At 37.8% G+C, this 23,022-nt stretch overlaps 1 protein-coding gene across 3 annotated transcripts; it reads right to left on the bottom strand.

Annotated features, from left to right (window-relative positions):
- Nucleotides 1-1,912: 1,912 nt before the first annotated feature.
- Nucleotides 1,913-22,653, bottom strand: LOC125270438 (protein FAM124A). 3 transcript variants are annotated; one of them, XM_048194052.1, is made up of 5 exons: nucleotides 22,071-22,504; nucleotides 21,514-21,552; nucleotides 19,403-19,434; nucleotides 7,346-8,109; nucleotides 1,913-3,789 (listed from the first exon to the last, which is right to left on the bottom strand). In XM_048194052.1, the coding sequence occupies exons 3-5, from the start codon at nucleotides 19,416-19,418 to the stop codon at nucleotides 2,941-2,943; spliced, it is 1,629 nt and encodes a 542-aa protein (XP_048050009.1). In that variant the 5' UTR covers nucleotides 19,419-19,434; nucleotides 21,514-21,552; nucleotides 22,071-22,504; the 3' UTR covers nucleotides 1,913-2,940. The 3 variants fall into 3 exon arrangements, with proteins under 3 accessions (XP_048050009.1, XP_048050007.1, XP_048050008.1); XM_048194050.1 differs by lacking the exon at nucleotides 21,514-21,552 and having other exon boundaries at nucleotides 22,071-22,480; XM_048194051.1 differs by lacking the exons at nucleotides 19,403-19,434; nucleotides 21,514-21,552 and having other exon boundaries at nucleotides 22,071-22,653.
- Nucleotides 22,654-23,022: the final 369 nt, after the last annotated feature.

Below are 23,022 nucleotides of genomic sequence, written 5' to 3'. Positions count from 1 at the left end.
ATTTGAGCCGGAATCAGACCCGGTGATTGGACTGCGGGATGAAAATAACAGCGTTTCGACGACATGGCGACAAACACACTCTACAAACGCAACTCTTGTGTATTCCTGTGGGCGGAGGTTAGTCAAAAAACTGTTTTAGTGACGTCATTAAAGAAGGAAGTAGAGGGATGTAGTCCAAACTGGCCGTTCGATGTAGGCGACTTCTGTTAAATAAAATATCTCGCTTGGCATTGAACTTTGAGCTTTAAAATTTTTACAGATTTTATTTATACTCTAACAACAACATTACACACTAACTAAAGTTTGAAACATGGGATCACGAAGAACGGGACCTTTAATAATGCTCGGTCCGACCTTTGCGGCCTTCGAAGGATGCAGCCTCTGAATTGGGACACAGCGTATTTGAAAAACAGTAGGTGAAAAGTCCCCGGATGACCTACTACTTCCGCTAAGATTCTGAAGTGTGCATTTGATGGAGTCTAACTGATATTAAACATATTCATACTAGTAATTATTATAATAAAATTATTATATTTGAGCACTGCTACTACTAATAATAATGATAACTATTAATAATTATAACATTATTATTAGTGCATTATTATTCTGTTATTAATAACTGTATATTAATATTCATACTAGTAATTATTATAAAATTATTGTATTTCAGCACTATTACTACAACTAATAACTTAACAAATTAGTTACTTGTAATTATGCATAATTTACTGTTATTACTATAGTAAGTACATGTAGCAACGTGTAACTATGGCACTGTAAAATAAAGTGTTATGTATGATAAATAACAATAATTATGATTATTATTAATGTATATTAGAATTTAATAGTAGGTAATGGGTTATTATTAGTAGTAGCAGTAGTAGTAATAGTGATAGTAGGTAATATGTTAATAGTAGTAGTATTAGTAGTAATAATAATGATGATGATGATTATGATTATAATTATTCTTGACTGATTATTCTGGCATTGTAACCTTGTGTGATCCCACATGTTTAATCCACAACTGCTTCATGGGAACTGACTTTATTAGAAGTCACTTATGTTCTAGCAGGGTCTGTCCGAGATTTGTGTGCTGGAACTGAAGCTCTGTGATATTTGGTGAGTGCTCTCTGTCGTTCACCTCTCCTGCCCTATTTCCATAGCTCTGTGGCTGCTGGACCGGATTAACAGATTCCCAGTCCAGTGCCGGAGCGCGGTAGCACTGAGAGCCGGTATCGCCGTAGCGATGTGCCAGGTACGCTCATGGGATTAGTTGGGGGAGGGGGGGTGTTCTGGCACTGAGAGAGGGGCAACTCACAAGGACGAAACCCGGGCATGTCTATCTTGTTACAGGTTACATGAATGTACTGAAATATTAAGGTGTGGACTGTTGAAAACATCTTTGACCTTTGACCCTACATTGAACCATGCTTTGAAAGAACTGTGAGATGAAAATTCACTTAATTAAAATACTTGAACTTTTGTTTAAAAGAAAAAAAGAAATGTACAGGGGTGGATGAAATAAAAGGGATACATGAGAAATTAGTCACTTTTTTACATGACTCAATAATCACATTTGCAACCAGTATTTGAATCAGATCATATTGTGTAATATTAGCTAATAATGATTAACAGGCATACATATTTCTTTACCATGAAGTATATATCTTGTTTCCTGTGTTTTACCAGATGAACATATTGGACACATTAGGGATAACATGCAATAAATTTAGATAAAGAATTTCTAAATAATTTATAACAGGACCAATCGTAGTAGAAGTAGCAACTTCCCACAATTTATTTATTATTTTCTCCAGAAAACAGCTGCTAACCCCAATAATAAACATAACAATTATTTGGTTTTATTACATCACATCAATAGCAAGTAATTCACACCATGAAATGACAAAGATTATAATTACTTTATATTTGTAAACACAGACATTAATGAATTCCTTGATTTATTTTTCTTGTCTATCCATATAATCATTGATATTTTGCACAGAAGTCATTCTAATGAAATCTCGGTCACTGACAGAGGTATTTAAAACAAAGTATTTACATATAATTTAAAATGCATAATAATGTAAAGCATTACATTCAGGCCAGAAACAAAACAATTTCCTAAACTCTTATACAGAACAAATAGTGAAACTGTACAGATAGTAGAGAAGTTAATATTTTCTCTAATAATGTTGTGATGTGGCATAATACAAGTGTCTAGCACCTGTGTATTTGCCATGTTCAACCACCAGGTGGCAGAGTTTTATTCTTCATTGAGTTCTCTGACATAAGCAATTGCTCTTTTGTTATTACAACTATTATGAAATACTACAGAATATCACCACATACAACAAATAAAAGCCAGTTTTATTAAGTCTTGAAGTCATTCATTATGAATGCACATTGTTAAGCATGGCCTGTTGCTAATAAAACATATTTGCTATAGAACAAAGCTTTTAAAATGGATAATTCACCCAAAAATGCTGTCATAATTTATTTGTCCTCATGTCATTCCAAAGTCACAAGACTTTCCTACTGTCCCTCCACTGCGACATATTTAATGTGCTCTATGCATGTCGTTCATTGTTTAGATGCAAAGAAAAGCTTCAATTAAATCTGTTCATATAAATTGATTGTATCTCTTCCCTTTGTGACCTTTTAGATCTTTTGGTCACCTGGACCTTCAATGGAAGGGACAGAAACATCTCAGGTTTCATTAAAATATCTTACTTTGTGTTTCGGAGATGAACCAAAGTCTTATGGGTTTGGAACGACATTAGGATGAGTAAATGAGATTTTTTCATTTTAAGCTGATCTTTCACTTTAAGGGTTTTCCACATTTAAATACTCAGCTAACAATTATAAAAGACATCAAAATCTCCCTCTTCTTACCCAAATGCCTGCATACATGTTTATGAGATGAGTGTCCTGCACGTGTCAGATATAAAATTCTTGCTCATCCTCCGCAGTGCCTTCTTGACTACAGTCATCTATTGTTGTGATACCATTGCTGTTCTGCTGTCCTCTGTTCTGCAACGCATCCGGCTGTGAGACACACACATTCTTTGGCTGGGGTTTGTGTACTACACAAGGTGTGGATTTTGCAGAGACGCTCTGTGTTCTAAATGGCACAGGTGTCTGTCTTATAGAGAAGGAGGTGTTATTATAGGTCAGTTCAGAAAAGTCAAGACCTCCATCTATTGGAGGAGCAGACTTGGGCCGTGGGGCTGGGGCCTTTCGACGGGGCCTCAGCTGTGGATGGGAATAACCTGAGACCACCGACAGGTCCACAGAGCTACCGCTGATGGTTTGTCCCGTGTCCACATCTGTCTCCTCGGCTCCCACTAGCGTATCGACATTGACACGGAAAATTGGAGCAGCCATGGAAGAGAAGCAGCGAGGACGGAAGCTTGACGGAGAGGCACACGAGGAGCGGGACTCATCTGTAGGCAGAGAAAAGAGGGACTGTGTGCGGTGGCCTGTCCATCCAGCCCGAAAGAGTTCCACATCCCTCTGGAGCCTCTCCACACGGCCCTCCTGATCACACAGCGTCGGTGGAGATGTCCTGGAGGCGTGTGTGACAGGAGACGGAAGGGTCTGGCTCCTCGAACACGAGGAGTTCCGGTGGTAACGGCGATTCCGATAGGAAGCAGGGCCGCGACCGTATGGTGGAGGTGGAGGAGGGGGCAGCTCTGGTGGAGGAAGGGAAGTGACCGGAGGATCTTCAGGAGGAAGGTGATAGAACTTTGCAATGGTATGTCTGCGGTAATAGCGTGAACCTTGAACCTGACAAAGTCAAAATGAGAGCATGAAATTATTTGCAATTAGTAGGCAACCTAATTTCTTCATTTAAAGAACTATATTGACAACAAAATGCAGACATACACTACCATTCAAAAGTTTGGGGTGGGTTTTTGTGGTAGCATATTAGAATGATTTCTGAAGGATCATGTGAAACTGAAGACTGGAGTAATGAAGGTGAATTTTTTTTAATATTTCACAATATTACTGTTTTACTGTATAATCAAATATATACAGCTTTGGTGAGCAAAAGAGACTTTAAAAAATCTTTTGAATGGTAGTGTACAAGGATAAATATAACAAGGACAATGTGGTTTGTGTTGTGTTCTGTTAATAATTTTGAATGTTGATGGGCCTATACAGTGCATGGCAATTTAATAAATCTCAATGTTTGACATTTTTCTTTACTTTTTTTTAATGTAATACATTGGGTTCCCACTTGATGATCTATAAATGTAAAACCTGGGTCCTAAATCAAAACTAGTTGAATACCAGCTGCTTTAAATCTTGACTGTTCACATGGCAAAATGATGAACAACATGGAGGATGATTCTGCAGTGAGCTGTCATAATAGTTTGACATTAAATAAAAATATCTTGGGAAAAGAAGCCATGTTCCTGCAACTGCCAAACAAAACACAATGTGGGAATATGGATCCGATAAGGTAACTGTACACCTGTGGAGTGTGAGAGAGAGAAAGAGTGAGAGAGGAAAATTTCTCTAAGCATTGCTGAGTGTGTGTGCATGAGGGTAACAAAGTTCCACTGTTTTCTGCTTCACACCTCACTGCACATTCCCTTCCATCCCTCTACCTCTCCCTCGATCATTTTCCTCTAGGTCTTTTGGTTTTCCATCCATCATTGAGCCTCTTTGTGCCCCTTTTTCTCACTGTTCCACTCACACATTTCCCACGTTCTCCACATTCATACTTTTCTCTCATTGCCATTCTATTCATTTTTTTTTATGTGCTATATCTCCCTCTCAGAATAGTTTATATGTTCCTTTTCACTCTGGGGATTCCTCATGGGTCCCAGCAGGGTCAAATTAACACTCACTGAGCACTGAGTAAAAAAAATGGTCACTGGCAAGGAAATGTAGTGAAATACATGTGTGAAATTTTGACGTGTAAAAATGACAGTTTTTTAATGTATTTACACTACTGTTCAAAAGTTTTGTTTGTTTTTGAAAAAAGTCTTCTCTAATATTTATTTTCTCAAATATACAGTAAAACAGTACATTTCTATATCATGAATTATTTCCTGTGATAGCATAGCTGAATTTGCTAGTGACTAGTCTATATTACTATATAGTCCACAGATTCTGAGGAGACTTAGTAAAGTGAGAGAGTTTGTCTATAAGTCTGTACCCAGTTAAACTGAGCATATTCATTAGAGAGATAATGTGTATTACGCTTGAAATCCTCCCTGTGCCATTTGGCACCAGCAGGGGTTGATTAGTAATAAAGCTGTAGTTGTGACCGAGAGCCAAACCTGCTTTGATCGCAGCTAATCCAGGTCAGGCAGAATTGACCTGTATGTGTTTGTATGTTAGTTAATTTAGCTGCATGTCTTTAGGTTTGTTTTTAGAATTTTTACACTGAATACACTCCACACACAAACAGGCTGGAGGTGTTTGGATCCCAACCAGGATACACATTTTTAAAAATCAGTTTGTATTTATGAGATATCTTGCTGTTTTCATATTATTTTTTTTCTGTATGCAACTCTGCAGTATACTAAATTCCACTATCATCTTGGCATATTTAAAGGGTTAGTTCACCCAAAAATTAAAATTCTGTCATTTATTACCCACCCTCATGTCGTTCCACACCCGTAAGACCTTCGTTCATCTTCAGAAAACAAATTAAGATATTTTTGATAAAATCTGATGGCTCAGTTAGGCCTGCATCGCCAGCAATAACACTCCCTTTTTCAATGCCCAGAAAGCTACTAAAACATATTTAAAACAGTTCATGTGACTACAGTGGTTCAACCTTAATATTATAAAGCAACATTCTAGTGCGCCAAAAATAACAAATTTATTCCACAATATCTAGTGATGGGCGATTTCAAAACACAACTTCATGAAGCTTCAAAGCTTTACGAATCATTTGTTTCGAATCAGTGGTTCAGAGCGCCAAAATCCCATGATTTCAGTAAACGAGGCTTCAATAGTTCATGTGACTCTGGCAGATTTGAAACAAATTTGATTTTGAGATGAGGGTGAGGGTGAGTAATTAATGACATAATTTTCATTTTTGGGTAAACTAAACCTTTCAGCACTAATGCTTAGTTTGATTGATTCATTTAAACCTGAATTCAATTTCATGCCCCTCTGGTTGGCATTCACACTGTATTATTGTCATCAGTGTAAGTATTAGCAGCAGTTGTTTACTGCTGTAGCTAGGTAATGATTCAGAAAGAGAAGACAGCAAAGGTAACACACTGCTTCACTTTTTTTAATTTTTGGTTTGTTGGTTTCTACCAAAAACACCCTTAGGACACCACTGCAAGAGATGCAAAGAATATGAGCCAATCACTGAAGGTAATCTCAGGAAACCACTAATTAAAAACGGATTCACGACTCTGCTTGCAAGGCATCAAATGTATTGTGTAGCCTAACACTGCACACTACTGCAAATCATATTAACTAAAGTTAGGCAGACAGCTAGCTAACATTTGGCTATTGTTATCTAGTTAGTCTCACCTTGCAAAAGTCACCACAACTGTTTGCAATGATTCTCATCTCCATGGTAACAGTGACTTATCTGATTTGTGGAGATCAATAGGATTGTGGGAAAAGTAGTGTACTGCTGGGAAGTCTTCAACTAAACATTTTTTTTTTTTTTTTTTTTTTTTTTACATTTTATTCACCTTATTGCATTCACTAGTTCATTTCAACAGTACTGTGGTGTGAAAAAATGATAATACTTTATAAATGTACAAATATTCCACATAGACTCTTGACTACAATGCTATGTAAAATATATGAAGTATAGTATGTCACTGTTGGATTCATACATTTTCTTTCTGAATCTTTATTTCACAAGTTCACATTTACATATAAATAATTAGAGTAAAAGTTATGCATATTTGGCGTGCTGTCCTGGGGGAGGGGACCTCAAAATTTCAGCCCAAACCCAGAGTACTCCCCCTGGTTGTAGTAAGAATAGACAGAACTAGAAGTGAGGAGATGGGGTGGTGGAGGGTTTCTGATAAGCTGTCAAATGAACAGAGGTAAGTCTGCGGTATATATACGTCTTGTCAATGTTTGAGTTGATTAACTGACTGCTCTCCACTTGTGCTAATTAGGTTAATTATCTGAACCTGCTCCTCCCGAACTTTGTTAATAAAACATCATTTTCCAACACTTCTGCTCACATTGTTTAGACATTTTCTAGAACTGCAGACATTTCATGGAAAGAAGTCAGTATATGGTATGCTATTTACATGCCGTAAATTTTTTTAGGACTTCAAATATACTTGTTACACAAAAAAGGCTACTTTAAGTTAATTTTCTAATACTATATTCTCTGTCTTACCTGAAGCAATATTTTGTTCCCGTCATAATCGTTGGTTTGCCAGCGGACGTCACTGATGGGCGTGCAGGGGCGTGGCAGCAGTGGCACAAGTTCACCGACATCCCTCACTCGAATCTCCATCACTGCATTTTCAGTGGGGGCGGGGCTCTGGCCACGGGGCATCCGCTTGAATGACAGCTGGATTTCTGTTTCAGGATTGGAGTAGACCACACAGAAGCAGAAATCCTCCTTCTTCTGGGCAAGCCTTCGGCGCAGGAGCAGCCTGTACAGACGCACCTGTTCGGTGTAGGTCTCGTAGCGACAGTAGACCGTAAAGCGCACAATCTCTTTGCCGTAGTGCACCTGGCGAAGCGCCCATAGTGGTGTGCCTGGTGCCAAAGTAACAAAGTCCTGGCTGGCTGGCGAAAGGGGTAACAGCCCTCGCCCGTTTACACGCTCTGTGTGGTGGTATCGCCATGGTGGGCATCTCAGCTGACTGTGGAGACGTTTAAGACTCTCTTCACCTCCATATTCATCCTGTAGAAACAGGATGACGGCCAAGGCTGGCTGGTGTGATGGCGGTTCAGTGATGCGCTGTAGGCGGACCTTGGGCTTTCGAGAGAGACCACCTGCCCGTTCTGAAACCCTGAAGAGGGTAAGATCCGGGTGGAGCCAGGAGAGGACCTGATCAGCAGCTTGCTGGAGTATTCTGGCCTGACCGGGGTCAGTGATGATGTGGATAGAAACTAGGAAAGGGTCTTGTAGGTCCCCCATGGACAAATCACCTAACAGAAAGACATAACAAGAGGTGGGTGGATAGAGAGACAAGAAGAAAATGATCCATAAATGATTAATTAATTAATTAATTAATAATTAATGATCCACAATAAATTAATTCCAATGAAACAATGTAGTGACATCTTTTCTTCTGTACTGTGAAAAACATCCAAGCGAAACAGATTATGGGAAAATGTAGGTTGGAGACTTGGTTCTATCCATCGGTTGTTAAATTGGATGGATCTGAATGAGAGATTGCAGTCAATCGTAAGAAAGGTGTGGGGTTTAACCGGACTAAATGATTGGAGAAGTCCAAAATACATCACCAGAAAGAAGTCTGTTGTTTCACTGGAAGATGAAGTTATGACATATTGATTAAATACAAACCCGATTCCAAAAACGTTGGGACACTGTACAAATTGTGAATAAAAACAGAATGCAATGATGTGTGAAGTTTCAAATTTCAATATTTTATTCAGAATACAACATAGATGACATATCAAATATTCAAACTAAGAAAATGTATAATTTTAAGGGAAAAATAAGTTATATAAATTTCATGGCATCAACACATCTCAAAAAAGTTGGGACAAGGCCATGTTTACCACTGTGTGGCATCCCCTCTTCTTTTTATAACAGTCTGCAAACGTCTGGGGACTGAGGAGACAAGTTGCTCAAGTTTAGGAATAGGAATGTTGTCCCATTCTTGTCTAATACAGGCTTCTAGTTGCTCAACTGTCTTAGGTCTTCTTTGTCGCATCTTCCTCTTTATGATGCGCCAAATGTTTTCTATGGTAGAAAGATCTGGACTGCAGGCTGGCCATTTCAGTACCCGGATCCTTCTTCCATGCAGCCATGATGTTGTAATTGATGCAGTATGTGGTCTGGCATTGTCATGTTGGAAAATGCAAGGTCTTCCCGGAAAGAGACGACGTCTGGATGGGAGCATATGTTGTTCTAGAACTTGGATATACCTTTCAGCATTGATGGTGCCTTTCCAGATGTGTAAGCTGCCCATGCCACACGCACTCATGCAACCCCATACCATCAGAGATGCAGGCTTCTGAACTGAGCACTGATAACAACTTGGGTTGTTCTTGTCCTCTTTAGTCCAGATGACATGGCGTCCCAGTTTTCCAAAAAGAACTTCAAATTTTGATTTGTCTGACCACAGAACAGTTTTCCACTTTGCCACAGTCCATTTTAAAGGAGCCTTGGCCCAGAGAAAACGCCTGCGCTTCTGGATCATGTTTAGATATGGCTTCTTTTTTGACCTATAGAGTTTTAGCCGGCAACGGCGAATGGCATGGTGGATTGTGTTCACCGACAATGTTTTCTGGAAGTATTCCTGAGCCCATGTTGTAATTTCCATTACAGTAGCATTCCTGTATGTGATGCAGTGCCGTCTAAGGCCCCGAAGATCACGGGCATCCAGTATGGTTTTCCGGCCTTGACCCTTACGCACAGAGATTGTTCCAGATTCTCTGAATCTTTGGATGATATTATGCACTGTAGATGACGATAACTTCAAACTCTTTGCAATTTTTCTCTGAGAAACTCCTTTCTGATATTGCTCTACTATTTTTCACCGCAGCATTGGGGGAATTGGTCATCCTCTGCCCATCTTGACTTCTGAGAGACACTGCCACTCTGAGAGGCTCTTTTTATACCCAATCATGTTGCCAGTTGACCTAATAAGTTGCAAATTGGTCCTCCAGCTGTTCCTTATATGTACATTTAACTTTTCCGGCCTCTTATTGCTACCTGTCCCAACTTTTTTGGAATGTGTAGCTCTCATGAAATCCAAAACGAGCCAATATTTGGCATGACATTTCAAAATGTCTCACTTTCAACATTTGATATGTTATCTATATTCTATTGTGAATAAAATATAAGTTTATGAGATTTGTAAATTATTGCATTCCTTTTTTATTCACAATTTGTACAGTGTCCCAACTTTTTTGGAATCGGGTTTGTATTACAAGGTCAAATTAATAAAAAAAAAAAAAAAAAAAAAAATTAAACACGCATGGATGAATTGTTCACAAAGACCAATACCGAACATTTAGAAAATAGACTGAATTTTCATTTCATTAAACTTTAAATCAATTTTAAAGTTAAATTAATATTTAACTTTCAACTTGCGCACGCAGAATGCGCAAGTTGACTTGTGCCAAATGAGTAATCCTCTGATGCGATGTAGGAGTATCGTAAGCTTAGATGCCTCTCACAGTTCAAACAAATACGGCTGGGCAACAAACTCAAGCTTCTCTTCTATTTAAAATCCTCCAACATTTCTCTTTAAAATTTCTCGTTTTAGACTTCTAAATTGTGACCAGTGTTTTGTTTTGCTCTCTCCTCTTCGCCTCCACGTTCGTCATTGCGTTCGGGTCAAAGGTTGCTCTTCCGCCCAAATTGACGTGTGTAATATGTGTAAGGTTGTCTGCCGGAAGCTCATATATTTGAATTTATAAAGTTTTATATATGGATATTTTTCTAACAAAAACACATCCCTTAGCTTCAAAAGGCCTTTATTAACCCCCTGGAGCTGTATGGATTACTTTTTTTATGGATGGATGCATTTTTTCTGTCTTCAGAATGTGGGTTACCATTCACAACCATTATAAACCTTGGAGGACTAAGGATATTTTTAAATATATCTCGGATTGTGTTCGTCTGAAAGAAGATTGTCATATAAACCTAGGATGGCTTGAGGGTGAGTAAATCATGGGATAATTTTCATTTTGGGTGAACTATCCCTTTAACATGTCTAATTCACTACATTTACCCTTTTGCTGACTGTTTAAAACAAATTGATGTTGTCATTATGTTTCCTACTACAAAAACATTTAGGGACCCCCAAGTATATTTGTCCTTCTTATGGGAAGTCCTACTGTATATCCCTTATTTGGGATATACAGTACAGTCCAAAAGTTTGGAACCACTAAGATTTTTAATGATATTAGATATTAGAATGATTTCTGAAGGATCATGTGACACTGAAGACTGGAGTAACGATGCTGAAAATTCAGCTTTGCATCACAGGAATAAATTACTTTGTGAAATATATTCAAATAGAAAACAGTTATTTTAAATTGTAATAATATTTCACAATATTACTGTTTTTTACTGTATTTTTAATTAAATAAATGTAGCCTTGGTGAGCAGACGAAACTTCTTTTAAAAACATTAAAAATCTTAGTGGTTCCAAACTTTTGAACTGTACTGTATATTTCCTTAGACTTCCCTCAGTTTGTGCACTGCTACCAAGTCTACCACACACTTAGTTCTTGCCTTTCTGTCTATGAGGTGTATTTGTGTGTTACATGTTCTGCTTTGTTCTCGCTTTAGTTGTCACTGCAAACCTTCTTCAACTTTGACTTCTATAAAGGAAAGCACTGCGGGAAATGAAAAAAAAAAAAGGATGGGCTCTCAAGACTGAATGGAATCTTTTCATCCATGTTCTGTAATCAGGCTGTATAGTGAACAGTACAGCCTCATTAGTTGCATTAGTGGATGGTTAGTAACCCTGGAGAAATGCTTTGGCTCCCTGCAGGACTTCTGAATAAGGTTTGCCCTTCCACTGAACCTTTGACCAGACCTTAGTGCACACACACACACACACACACACACACACACACACACACACACACACACACACACAATATCCTTGAGCAGAAAAGTACATAAAAGACCAAGTTAACAAAGTGCTAAAGGCATATGTGACATTTTACGATTGCAGAGATCAAACCTCAATATTCATGAGCAGGAATTAAAGAATGCCTCATAGGAAACTTTTACGATTCTAATTGTATGATATGTGAAAAACATCTCAACACTGATGATCTCTCAACATACTAAGTAATACTGCACAATGTAACAAACCCTTGTATAGATACATCGATCAGGCATAACATTATGACCACCTTCCAAATATTGTGCTGGTCCCCCTTTTGCTGCCAAAACAGCCCTGACCCATCGAGGCATGGACTCCACTAGACGGTGCGCTGTGGTATCCGGCACCAAGATGTTAGCAGCAGCAAGATGTTAGTCCTGTTGCGAGATGAGACCTCCATAGATCGGACTTGTTTGTTCAGCACATCCCACAGATGCTCGATTGGATTGAGATCTGGGGAATATGGAGGCTAAGTCAACACAAACTCAAACTCGTTGTTGTGTCCTCAAACTATTCCTGAACCATTTTTGCTTTGTGGCAGGGCGCATTATCCTGCTTAAAGAGGCCACAGCCACCAGGGAATACAGTTTCCATGAAAGGGTGTACATGGTCTGCAACAATGCTTAGGTAGGTGGTGCGTGTCAAAGTAACCTCCACATGGATGGCAGGACCCAAGGTTTCCCAGCAGAACATTTCCCAAAGCATCACACTGCCTCTGCTTGCTTGCCTTCTTCCCATAGTGCACTAAGCGACACACCCGGCCATCCAAGTGATGTAAAAGAAAACGTGGTTCATCAGACCAGGCCACCTTCTTCCATTGCTCTGCGGTCCAGTTCTGATGCTCAAGTGTCCACTGTTGGTGCTTTCGATGGTGGACAGGGGTCAGCATGGGCACCCTGGCTGGTCTGTGGCTATGCAGCCCCATATGCAACAAACTGCGATGCACTGTGTATTCTGACACCTTTCTATCAGAACCAGCATTAACTTCTCTTGAACAATTTGAGCTACAGATTTGAGCTACATTTCGGACCACACGGGCCAGCCTTCGTTCCCAACGTGCATCAATGAGCCTTGGCTGCCCATGGCCTTGTCGCCGGTTCACCACTGTTCCTGCCTTGGAGAACTTTTGATAGATATTGACTACTGCAGACCGAGAACACCCCACAAGATCTGCAGTTTTGGAGATGCTCTGACCCAGTCGTCTAGCCATCACACTTTGGCCCTTGTCAAACTCACTCAAATCCTTACGCTTGCCCATTTTTCCTGCTTCTAACACATCAACTTTGAGGACAAAATATTCACTCGCTTTCTAATATATCCCACCCACTAACAGATGCCGTGATGAAGAGATAATCAGTGTTATTCACTTCTCCTGTCAGAAGTCATAATGTTATGCCTGATCGGTGTATATTCATCTGTCTGGCTGACATCTATAGCAGCAACAGCTGTAGATATCTTTGTGTTGTTATTTTGAGAACACAGTTAGTGTCCAGCTGCTCTCACAAACACAGAATCAAACATTTTTCTCAGTATATAGCAGAAAGTGGCAGTGCATGGACACCTGCCTTTTTCTTTTCCTCCACTCTTTTTCCCCCCCAAACTCTGTCTCCTGACTCATGGGACTTGTCCCAGTTTGTTTGTTGTTTAAGGTTGGGGGCACCAGAGGCCGAGGGAACGCTATGCTCTTACACACGTACACACAAAAACACACTCACGCAAGTAAACACACTTCTCTAGTTGCACTGCACTCTTGCAGGTGTAACTGACGCACATCATTCAATGAAGGATCCTTTCAATTGATCAGTGTAGGAAAACTAAGCAGTATATTTGCTAAGCAAATGTACTTGTTCAGACTTAAAACCACACAATATTTCTTCTACTGTATGGCCTCGAGTTTGAATGCACATATGCAGACAGTCTCACGACAGACCTAATGTGATCCAGTTATTAATTTCAATTACTAAAAGCTTTCAGCTGGAAGAAATTAAATGTGAATGATATGGCACTTTGCCCCGCAGACACATGGTTGATTCTCAGGAAACAGAATCATTTGACTTATTACTGATGCAATTAAGAGGAGAAATCACAGATACTGAACGTCTCTACATTGTTTGATAGATTTAATTCAAAGGAAATGTTAAAATAAAAGAAGTTTTATTTTTAAAAGTTGTTTTTTCATTAGCATATTGGCCAGTTTGCAAGTCCCAATTTATCATGTTAATGGCTTATACTGAATAATAACTGTTTTTATTCTTTGTTTTTTAAAGAATTTTTAGTTATCCTGTGATATTTCCCCATTTTAAATGAATGTTTTGATCATTCTGTCATTTTGACAGTATATTTGACATCTTGACAAGTGACATCTTTTGACCATACACTTTTTATCAGTATTTTATAATGGTTGAACTTTATTTATTTTTTTATTTTGACCAAATATTGACTGCAAATAATGTGGCTATTGCAATCTTTGACAACCCTAAAATCTTTTCAATGTATGATGATTAGCACAAACATCTAATGAAACACATTAAAAGAGGAATGATATCAGTTATTAATTTCTTTTTTTTTTTTTTTATTATAATCATAAGCTTTACTGCCAAGTATGTTTGCACTAGGGCTGCACGATTTGGGGAAAATGTCATATTGCGATTATTGAGGTCAATATTGCGATTGCGATTTGCGATAGCGATATAATAAACAAATAGTATCATGAGTCATCTTGCTTGGTTCTCAATGAAAATACACACAGATTACTGATAATGCTGAAATGTGTATTTCTCAACTCAAACTAGCAACAACAACAAACAAATGCACAGCGTTTTCAAATTAAAATGAAATTAAATAACATCTTTGTATTACTGCAAACTTGTTATAATCCCATTTAAGATATTTGTTTCTTTACTAATCTGTAGTGGTTCAACGGATCACAAAACTCACGGTTCGGATCACATCACGGTTATGACGTCACGGATCAGATCATTTTTCAGATCAGCACAAAAAAAAAAAAAAAAATTGGATAGGGGTAACTTAACTTTGCATTTATTACTTAGCCCACTTAAACTATTCTGATACCATAGCATAAACTACTAGTCTAAATAATACATTATTAAAGGCAAGTGAACAGACTGTAAAAAGAACAAATACTGTAGACTACACCAATTACAACAAGCATAGATAAATACTACATAAAGTTACAAATAAAGTATAAGGCAGTGTTTCTCAACTCCAGTCCTCGGGACCCACTGCTCTGCACATTTTGTATGTATCCCTTATTTAACACACCTGATTTAGATCATCAGCTCATTAGGAGAGTCTGCATGAACTGAATTTAGTGTGTCATATAAGAGAGACATACAAAATGTGCAGAGCAGTGGGTCCCGAGGACTGGAGTTGAGAACCACTGGTATAAGGTCTAACTGTAGTATTAATTTTCATGCACAGATATGTAATAATTAAATGTAAAATGACACTGTTCATTGTATAAATTTAATATAGATTAATCTTTGTTAAAGCTGTGTTTTGTTCTTTGATTTACATGACAGACAACAGCAGGTATTTATAGGTTGCTGTCACTTTAAGAGTAAGACCTGCACGCACACATCGGACAGATATACATCCGAATTCTCACCTCGTTCAATTAAGACATAACTGAATGTGTTTACATGAATACTTGCTGAGAGGGGTATTTTGACTGACATAATGCGTGTATGTGACCATCCAAAGTGCACTGAGGATGCGAAAGTAGGTGCGTTCCATTCGATCGTAAGTGGACTGCGAAGTGGACTATACAGGGTATTTCGCCATCTTAAGTGAGATTCCATTCCGAAGGGAGCGAACATGTTCAGTTCGAAGGGCACTGCGAACGGCATAGGGAATAAGGGAACATCGATACATCACTTCACAGGAAGTAGAGAGGTAAAATTACCCAACTGTCATTGCGCACCACGTCACCATTCAGAACTACGATGAAGCAGAGCCGTTGAAAGAGTTTAATGGCTCTCTGGTTTTGAGTATTCATACATTTTATACGAACGAAAGTATGAATGGTTATGGCGATGAGTGTTACATTTGTATATTTTATTGTATGAATAGGCATGACAAAGTAAAAGTGTTGAAAAGCAGCTAAGGCTCTATCATTTATTTTATTTTATTTTATTTTATTTTATTTTATTTTATTTAACGTTACCTCAGGAGTGTTTATGCGGCTGCGCGTGGAAAAGAAAGCGCAGGAGACCATGGATTAAGAATACATTTATACAGTTAACCAAATGAGAACTTATTTTCATATGGCATGACAGTTACAGCTTCAAATCTGTTAAGAGTCCATTTTAAATTCGAAAGTAAATTAAAATATCTATTTATGTATTTATTTATGTTATCAATCTCTGCGACTCTGTCGTTGACTTTCTTTGATGACGTTTGCAGGGCATTCCAAATTAAAGATTATTGTCAGCGAAGTTCACTTCAACGTGCTCAGGGAGTAGGGAGCAGTGAACACTGCGTAGGGACCCTGTCGAATGGAACGCAGCTAGAGAAATCAATTTGGAGTTCGCGAGCTATAACGCGCCTCTCTCTCTCTCTGTGCGCGCGAGCCTTGTATGTATGTGCGTCATGTGCGCACCGATAACAGCGCTGCGTGCGATACCGAATTAAATTCTCTTTCCTCTTCAACCACTACTAATCTGGGTTTATAATCTTATAGCCAAAATATCGCCATATAACAGAGGTAGCGTTTTTTCTTGCCACCAGTTCAGTGACCGTTTGCTCCGCATCCATCTTTACCCGTTCTCTGCGCTGCACACCGGAAAAGTCATGACCGTGCGCGCCACACATGCCACTGCCTAAACTGAAACTGACTGGTCTTCTTTTTATTAGCGGTGTATAAAATGGGCAAACAGCTCTCAGATAATGGGTTGTTGTGTCCACACATGTATTTTTTTTTTTTTATTAACTTATTATTATTTTATTTCATAAAATCGCAGCATTTTGCGTCATATAATCGCACAAGCTTGACATCGCGATTGCGATTGCGATATGATTAATCGTGCAGCTCTAGTTTGCACATACAAGGAATTTGTCTTGGTGACAGAAGCTTTCAGTGTACAGACAGAATGACAACGACAAGACACAGATAATAAAAAATAAAATAAAAATATACAATGTTTCATATTTCAATTATAATTTGTGAATTATTACACAGTAATGATAAAACCATAATTTAAGTTATCTATTCAAATTACTAATAAATTAACTAATAAATAAAAAAATGCAGCAGCATATTCTCATGTTAATGATGTCTGAATACAGGAAATCTGGTCTGTAGGTGTCTGTGTATCTTTCCTGAGACACAGCTCTGCGTTCAGCTAGATGCAATAAGACTTGATCACTTTAAACCATCTGTAATCTCAGTTGAGTCTGTAATGGAATGTAATCTATTTGGCTGTGTGAGACTTAAGCAACACCATTAAATAAGACGCCATGTTTAGCGCCAGCTTAACCTTAATATACACCCCAATCTGGTGTCATTCCAACACTGTATAAAGTGGTGACCTGCAGTTGTTACTTGTGTCTATTTCTCTCTTATCTACCCCTTACATTTCATCTTGTTGATGTAACATAATGCACTTAGGTTGACTGAGTGATATTAAAGGTGCCGTAGAATGTCTTTTTAAAAGATGTAATATAAGTCTAAGGTGTCCCCTTAATGTGTCTGTGAAGTTTCAGCTCAAAATACCCCATAGATTTTTTTTTATTATAAATTTTTTTAACTGCCTATTTTGGGGCATGATTAACTATGCACCGATTCAGGCTGTGGACCCTTTAAATGCTCACGCTCCCCCGCCCACGGAGCTCGCGCTTGCCTTAAACAGTGCATAAACAAAGTTCACACAGCTAATATAACCCTCAAAATGGATCTTTACAAAGTGTTCGTCATGCAGCATGTCTAATCGCGTAAGTATGGTATTTATTTGGATGATTACATTTGATTCTGAATGAGTTTGATGGTGCTCCGTGGCTAAAGCTAACATTACACACTGTTGGAGAGATTTATAAAGAATGAAGTTGTGTTTATGAATTATACAGACTGCAAGTGTTTAATATCATGATATCATGGATCATGTCAGTTATTATTGCTCCATCTGCCATTTTTCGCTGTTGTCCTTGCTTGTTTACCTAGTCTGATGATTCAGCTGTGCACAGATCCAGACGTTAATACTGGCTGCCCTTGTCTAATGCCTGGAACATGAGCTGGCATATGCAAATATTGGGGGCGTACACCCCGACTGTTATGTAACAAATTAGATTTATATAAGAAGGAGGAAACAATGGAGTTCTCACTGTATGTCATTTCCATGTACTGAACTCTTGTTATTTAACTATGCCAAGATAAATTCAATTTTTAATTCTAGGGCACCTTTAAATAATATTTTTGACTTGAATTAAAATCAATTCATTTAGATGTTGTAGAAAAGTGTACAGAGCTCTAAAGAGGAAAAACAGATTTCAGAGAATACGCATTTGACTCCGGATTCCGTTTATGCAGAACATTGAAGTTGTTAGTGATGTGACAAAACAAAGATATAGAGAGGAAAGTGTTGTGCACATGGATACAGAGAAAATCTGATGAGCTGCAGAAGCGATGAAATGCTGACATGACTGATGATGCAGCAGTAAGCAGTTATTCATGGCAGCATTTCAAGAAAGCATATTGTCACACTGTTGAGATAGAGACAGAATGCAGAAACAATGAGGGGAAATGTGGTGGAAAAAGTGAAAAACATTTCCCTTCCATGCGGAGGTGTTCCGATAAATATGAATTCAAAACGACTACTGCTCTACTACACTGATCCACACTAAAACTTTTATAAATATATATAAATTGCATATAAAATATATTTTATATGTGAGAACAGTCCCTCTCTTTCTCCCCCTCCTTGTTTCTCAAACAGTCTCATTCTGTTTTCTTCATTTTCTGTCCCCGAGTCCACATTGAAGCACTTTTCTTCATTCTTCAGTAAATTATACACAGTCTATTATGTGGTGTCCTTGATGGGTTCTAGGTATTTTAGTGTGTGTGTGAGTAGGTGAGTGTGTCTATATGTGAGTGGGTGAGTGAGAGAGTGCTTCCTGTGCTGTCACTGGGAGGAGTGTTTCCTGCTGCCCAGATTAATGGGCTAATATTGGACATTAATCCCTCCATAGGGAAACAGACTGGGCCCAACACAGCCACAGGGAAAGGTCAGCCACAGACACACACACAAGCAGGCACTCACACACAAACAAGCGGAGGTGTTAGAGCTCTCGAAGCTCTTCAAGCTGTGATTTCTAGAACAAACTAATCTCACTGTCATGGCAACAATTGTCAAGTGTGTTTTAAATGACTGAAATCTTTCACTTGTAATTTCTAATGTGCATCCAAAATATATATTTTTCCAAAAGCAGCTTTACAAATAGTCCCTTACAAACACCCCAGTGAGCACAAAACAACAGGATGGTATTTAAAGTACATCAAGCACATATGACGAGTTGAAAAAGTGTGTATGAGTTTGATTAAGGCATGTTTTATTAGAAAATTAATCTGAATTGCATATAGGGGAATGTACAAACAAATGATATGTACTCACTGCTTGCTGATGACATAAGACTGTAGTCAGACCTGAGAAGAGAGTGAATGACAGAAAGGAGAGAGAGAGAAACAGAGAGAGACTTTTGTTAGAGACTGTTAGAGTGATTTAGGATCCCAAGGTTTCAAAGGAAGGTCCTACATCTGGATAAACAATCCTGGGTGTCATGGTATATAGTGTGTGAAGTAGATCCTCTTGTGTATATAGTACACACACATATATGCAGAAGTTATGATCAAAGATTGTGCCTTTAGCTGCTTTGTGTCAGTAACCTTTTATGCTCTCAGCTCAACGGTTGCTGAGAAAGGTTAAAAACAAACTAAGAATAAGACCTGTTTGAAATATTTCATACCTTATGTACATGTGCCTTATAGTAACCTAGTATTTTTTTTCCATTGTACTTTTTTTTTTTCTTTTATCGCTCTCTGGTCAAACTTTTTCCTTTCCTCTCTCTCGCTGTCTTTCCTGTTTCTCTGGTAATGAGAACAGTGTAACATGGAAATTCCATGTAGTTAAACTTGAATTTTGAATGTTTAATGCTGTAATGTTATGGTCTGTACTGGTTATATAGTGCACTGTACAGTAAAAATTAATAGAAATTAATATTTTTTTTTAACAAGGATGCATTAAAATAATCATAAGTGATGGTAAGATATTTATACGGTACAAAAGCTTTCTATTTTAAATAAATGCTGTTCTTTTTAAGTTTCTATTCGTCATAGAATCTTGAAAAAATGAATCATGGTTTCCACAAAAATATTAAGATGCACAACTATTTTCAACATTGATAATAATGAGAAATGTTTCTTGAGCATCAAATAAGCATATTAGAATGATTAGAATGATAGAATGACGATAGCATAAGAGACTTCTTTCAAAAACTTAAAATCGGTAACACTATAATAAGGTTCATTAGTTAAACATTAGTTAATGTATTAACTAAAATGAACTAACCATGAGCAATACATTTGTTACTGTATTTACTAATCTTCATTAATGTTAGTTAATGAAAAAACAGTTGTTCATTGTTTGTTCATGTTAGTTCACAGGGCATTAACTATTCTTAATAAGATTTTAAGAATATATGAATGTTGTATAAGTGCAGTTCATTATTAATTAATGATGACTAATGTAGTTAACTAATGAACCTAATTGTAAAGTGTTACCAAAAAATCCTACCAACCTCAAACTTTTAAAGTGCGTTGTACATACCATGGTCTATACTTCGCATTCAACCGCAAAAGCACTTTTATGTGTTTCTATATAACAGTTAATACAAAGAAAAGTATCATAAAAGCCTCTAAATGTGGCTGATAATATCATTACAGTGAATCAAATGTGTTTTACATTTGCTAATCCTGAATCAATGAGTGCTGTATATAATGAAAATCTTAATTAAGGCGATAGAAGTGGTGAATTTTCTATTGATCTGTATTAGTCTCACGCTTCAACAATGAACTCTTGAGCATCATTAGCATCATTTTTGAAATTCTCTGATCTGCTGCCATTCATGCAGTTTACAGTCAGTTACTGTTTTGGAAATGAACTAAATGAGAATATAAGGCACACAACAATAGCAATAAGACAACCACATAAACCTAATCTGACAATCACTACATGTGGAAAATATTCAATATGGGAAGAACGAGTCCATCATATTATGTTTACCGGATCAACCAAATACAACACATTTTTAGGTCAGATAAATTTATACGATTTTGTACGTTTTAAGGATAAGTTTAAAGGAACTAGATCTATCTCAGTGGTAAAAAGAACATTTTAACAGATATGTTGTGGTTCAAACTCAATGAGGGATGAGCTATCACCATTTGAGCTTGAACCCAAGGTTGCTCTTGTGTACTGTAAGTGGCTTTGGATAAATGCATCAGCTAATTGAAGAACTGAAGACCATTAGAAAGGTGCTGAGGCCATTTTCTTCAACAAATGATTCTGAGCATATCTAAAGAAATAATATTCCAAAGCAGATTATATACACACAGCAGGTCACATGTTCTACAGAATGGAGGATTTAAGCAATGTGCCAAGACTACTGTCCTACAAAAGCAGAACCTACACCTACAACACACGACAGCCATTATGATGTGACATACCTAGAAACAAACCAGGATGCATCTTTTCATCGTTCACAGCTGAAAGCACAGAATGATGATGGTACAGATCACACATGACTTTGAAATAATAGAGAGTTAAATCTCAGGTAGCGTGCTGATGTCAGATCTATGTGATTAGTATATTGGCTACTTCTGTCACTCTCTTGTGCTAAGCAGCCTAAGAAGCATGCGCTAATAGCTCAATTCATTGGCTTTCCAGTTACTTTTCATCAGTAAATCTCTGCGCCAGATGTCTTGGGTGTTAATGCCAAACAACAGATGGTTAAATAAGAAATGGGCCAAAAGAGGTAGAAACAAAACGAGAAAACTTCAAAAGAAGCGCGCTGTCTGATGCTTTTACTAACGACCTGCGCTGCTCAGGTATCAGAATCCTCACCAAAATGACTCACTTTTAATGAATCAGATTCTTCTAAGCGTGTTGATGTTTGTTTGTAGCACAAAGGTGTCTAATATAATTAGTGCATTATGTCTATATTCGCTATACTATTTATTTATGTAATTATCTTAGCAAATAATGCCTCTTTATCATCGCTCACCCTCCAGTCTCTGCTCCCGAATCAGCGCACTCATCTTCCACTGAATTCTTCATCTCTGGTGAAAGTGACAGTAACTTCACATGCCTCCCGTTTTCTTCTTCTTCTGCACTTTAACGCCCACACAATGACTGCGAAGAACTTTTTAAAGCTGGGATGGACAAACGACTTCGGTAAGGGTGACAGTAACAGCTAACAGTGACACGCCAAAATCTGTCTGATCCGGTTCGTTCGTGAAGCTTGTGCGTCACCGCCGCTCATTCAGTTCAATAGCGGTGCGTTTACCGCTCCCAGGTGGCACAACGCAGCTAAAGCGAGTATTTACGCACTGGACCATGAGACGAACATAGTGCGCACTTAGTCTGTGGAATGTAGACATTATGATAGATAGATAGATAGATAGATAGATAGATAGATAGATAGATAGATAGATAGATAGATAGATAGATAGATAGATAGATAGATAGATAGATAGATAGAGTTTTAAGTTAAAGTATCTCTAAAGCTATTGCATTATGAAAAGATCAATAGGCTACATTTAAGTTTAACATTGTCTACAGTACAGTCCAAAAGTTTGGAACCACTAAGATTTTTAATGTTTTTAAAAGAAGTTTCGTCTGCTCACCAAGGCTACATTTATTTAATTAAAAATACAGTAAAAAACAGTAATATTGTGAAATATTATTACAATTTAAAATAACTGTGTACTATTTAAATATATTTGACAAAGTAATTTATTCCTGTGATGCAAAGCTGAATTTTCAGCATCGTTACTCTAGTCTTCAGTGTCACATGATCCTTCAGAAATCATTCTAATATGCTGATTTGCTCAATAAACATTTATGATTATTTTCAATGTTGAAAACAGTTGTGTACTTTTTTTTTTCAGGATTCCTTGATGAATAGAGAGTTCAAAAGAACAGCATTTATCTGAAATACAACGCTTCTGTAGCAT

The sequence above is a fragment of the Megalobrama amblycephala genome, linkage group LG6, assembly GCF_018812025.1.
Source record: "Megalobrama amblycephala isolate DHTTF-2021 linkage group LG6, ASM1881202v1, whole genome shotgun sequence".
Taxonomy (NCBI): Eukaryota; Metazoa; Chordata; class Actinopteri; order Cypriniformes; family Xenocyprididae; genus Megalobrama; species Megalobrama amblycephala.
Note: the sequence above shows the minus strand (reverse complement) of the source record. Positions and strands in the feature narration are given on the sequence as shown.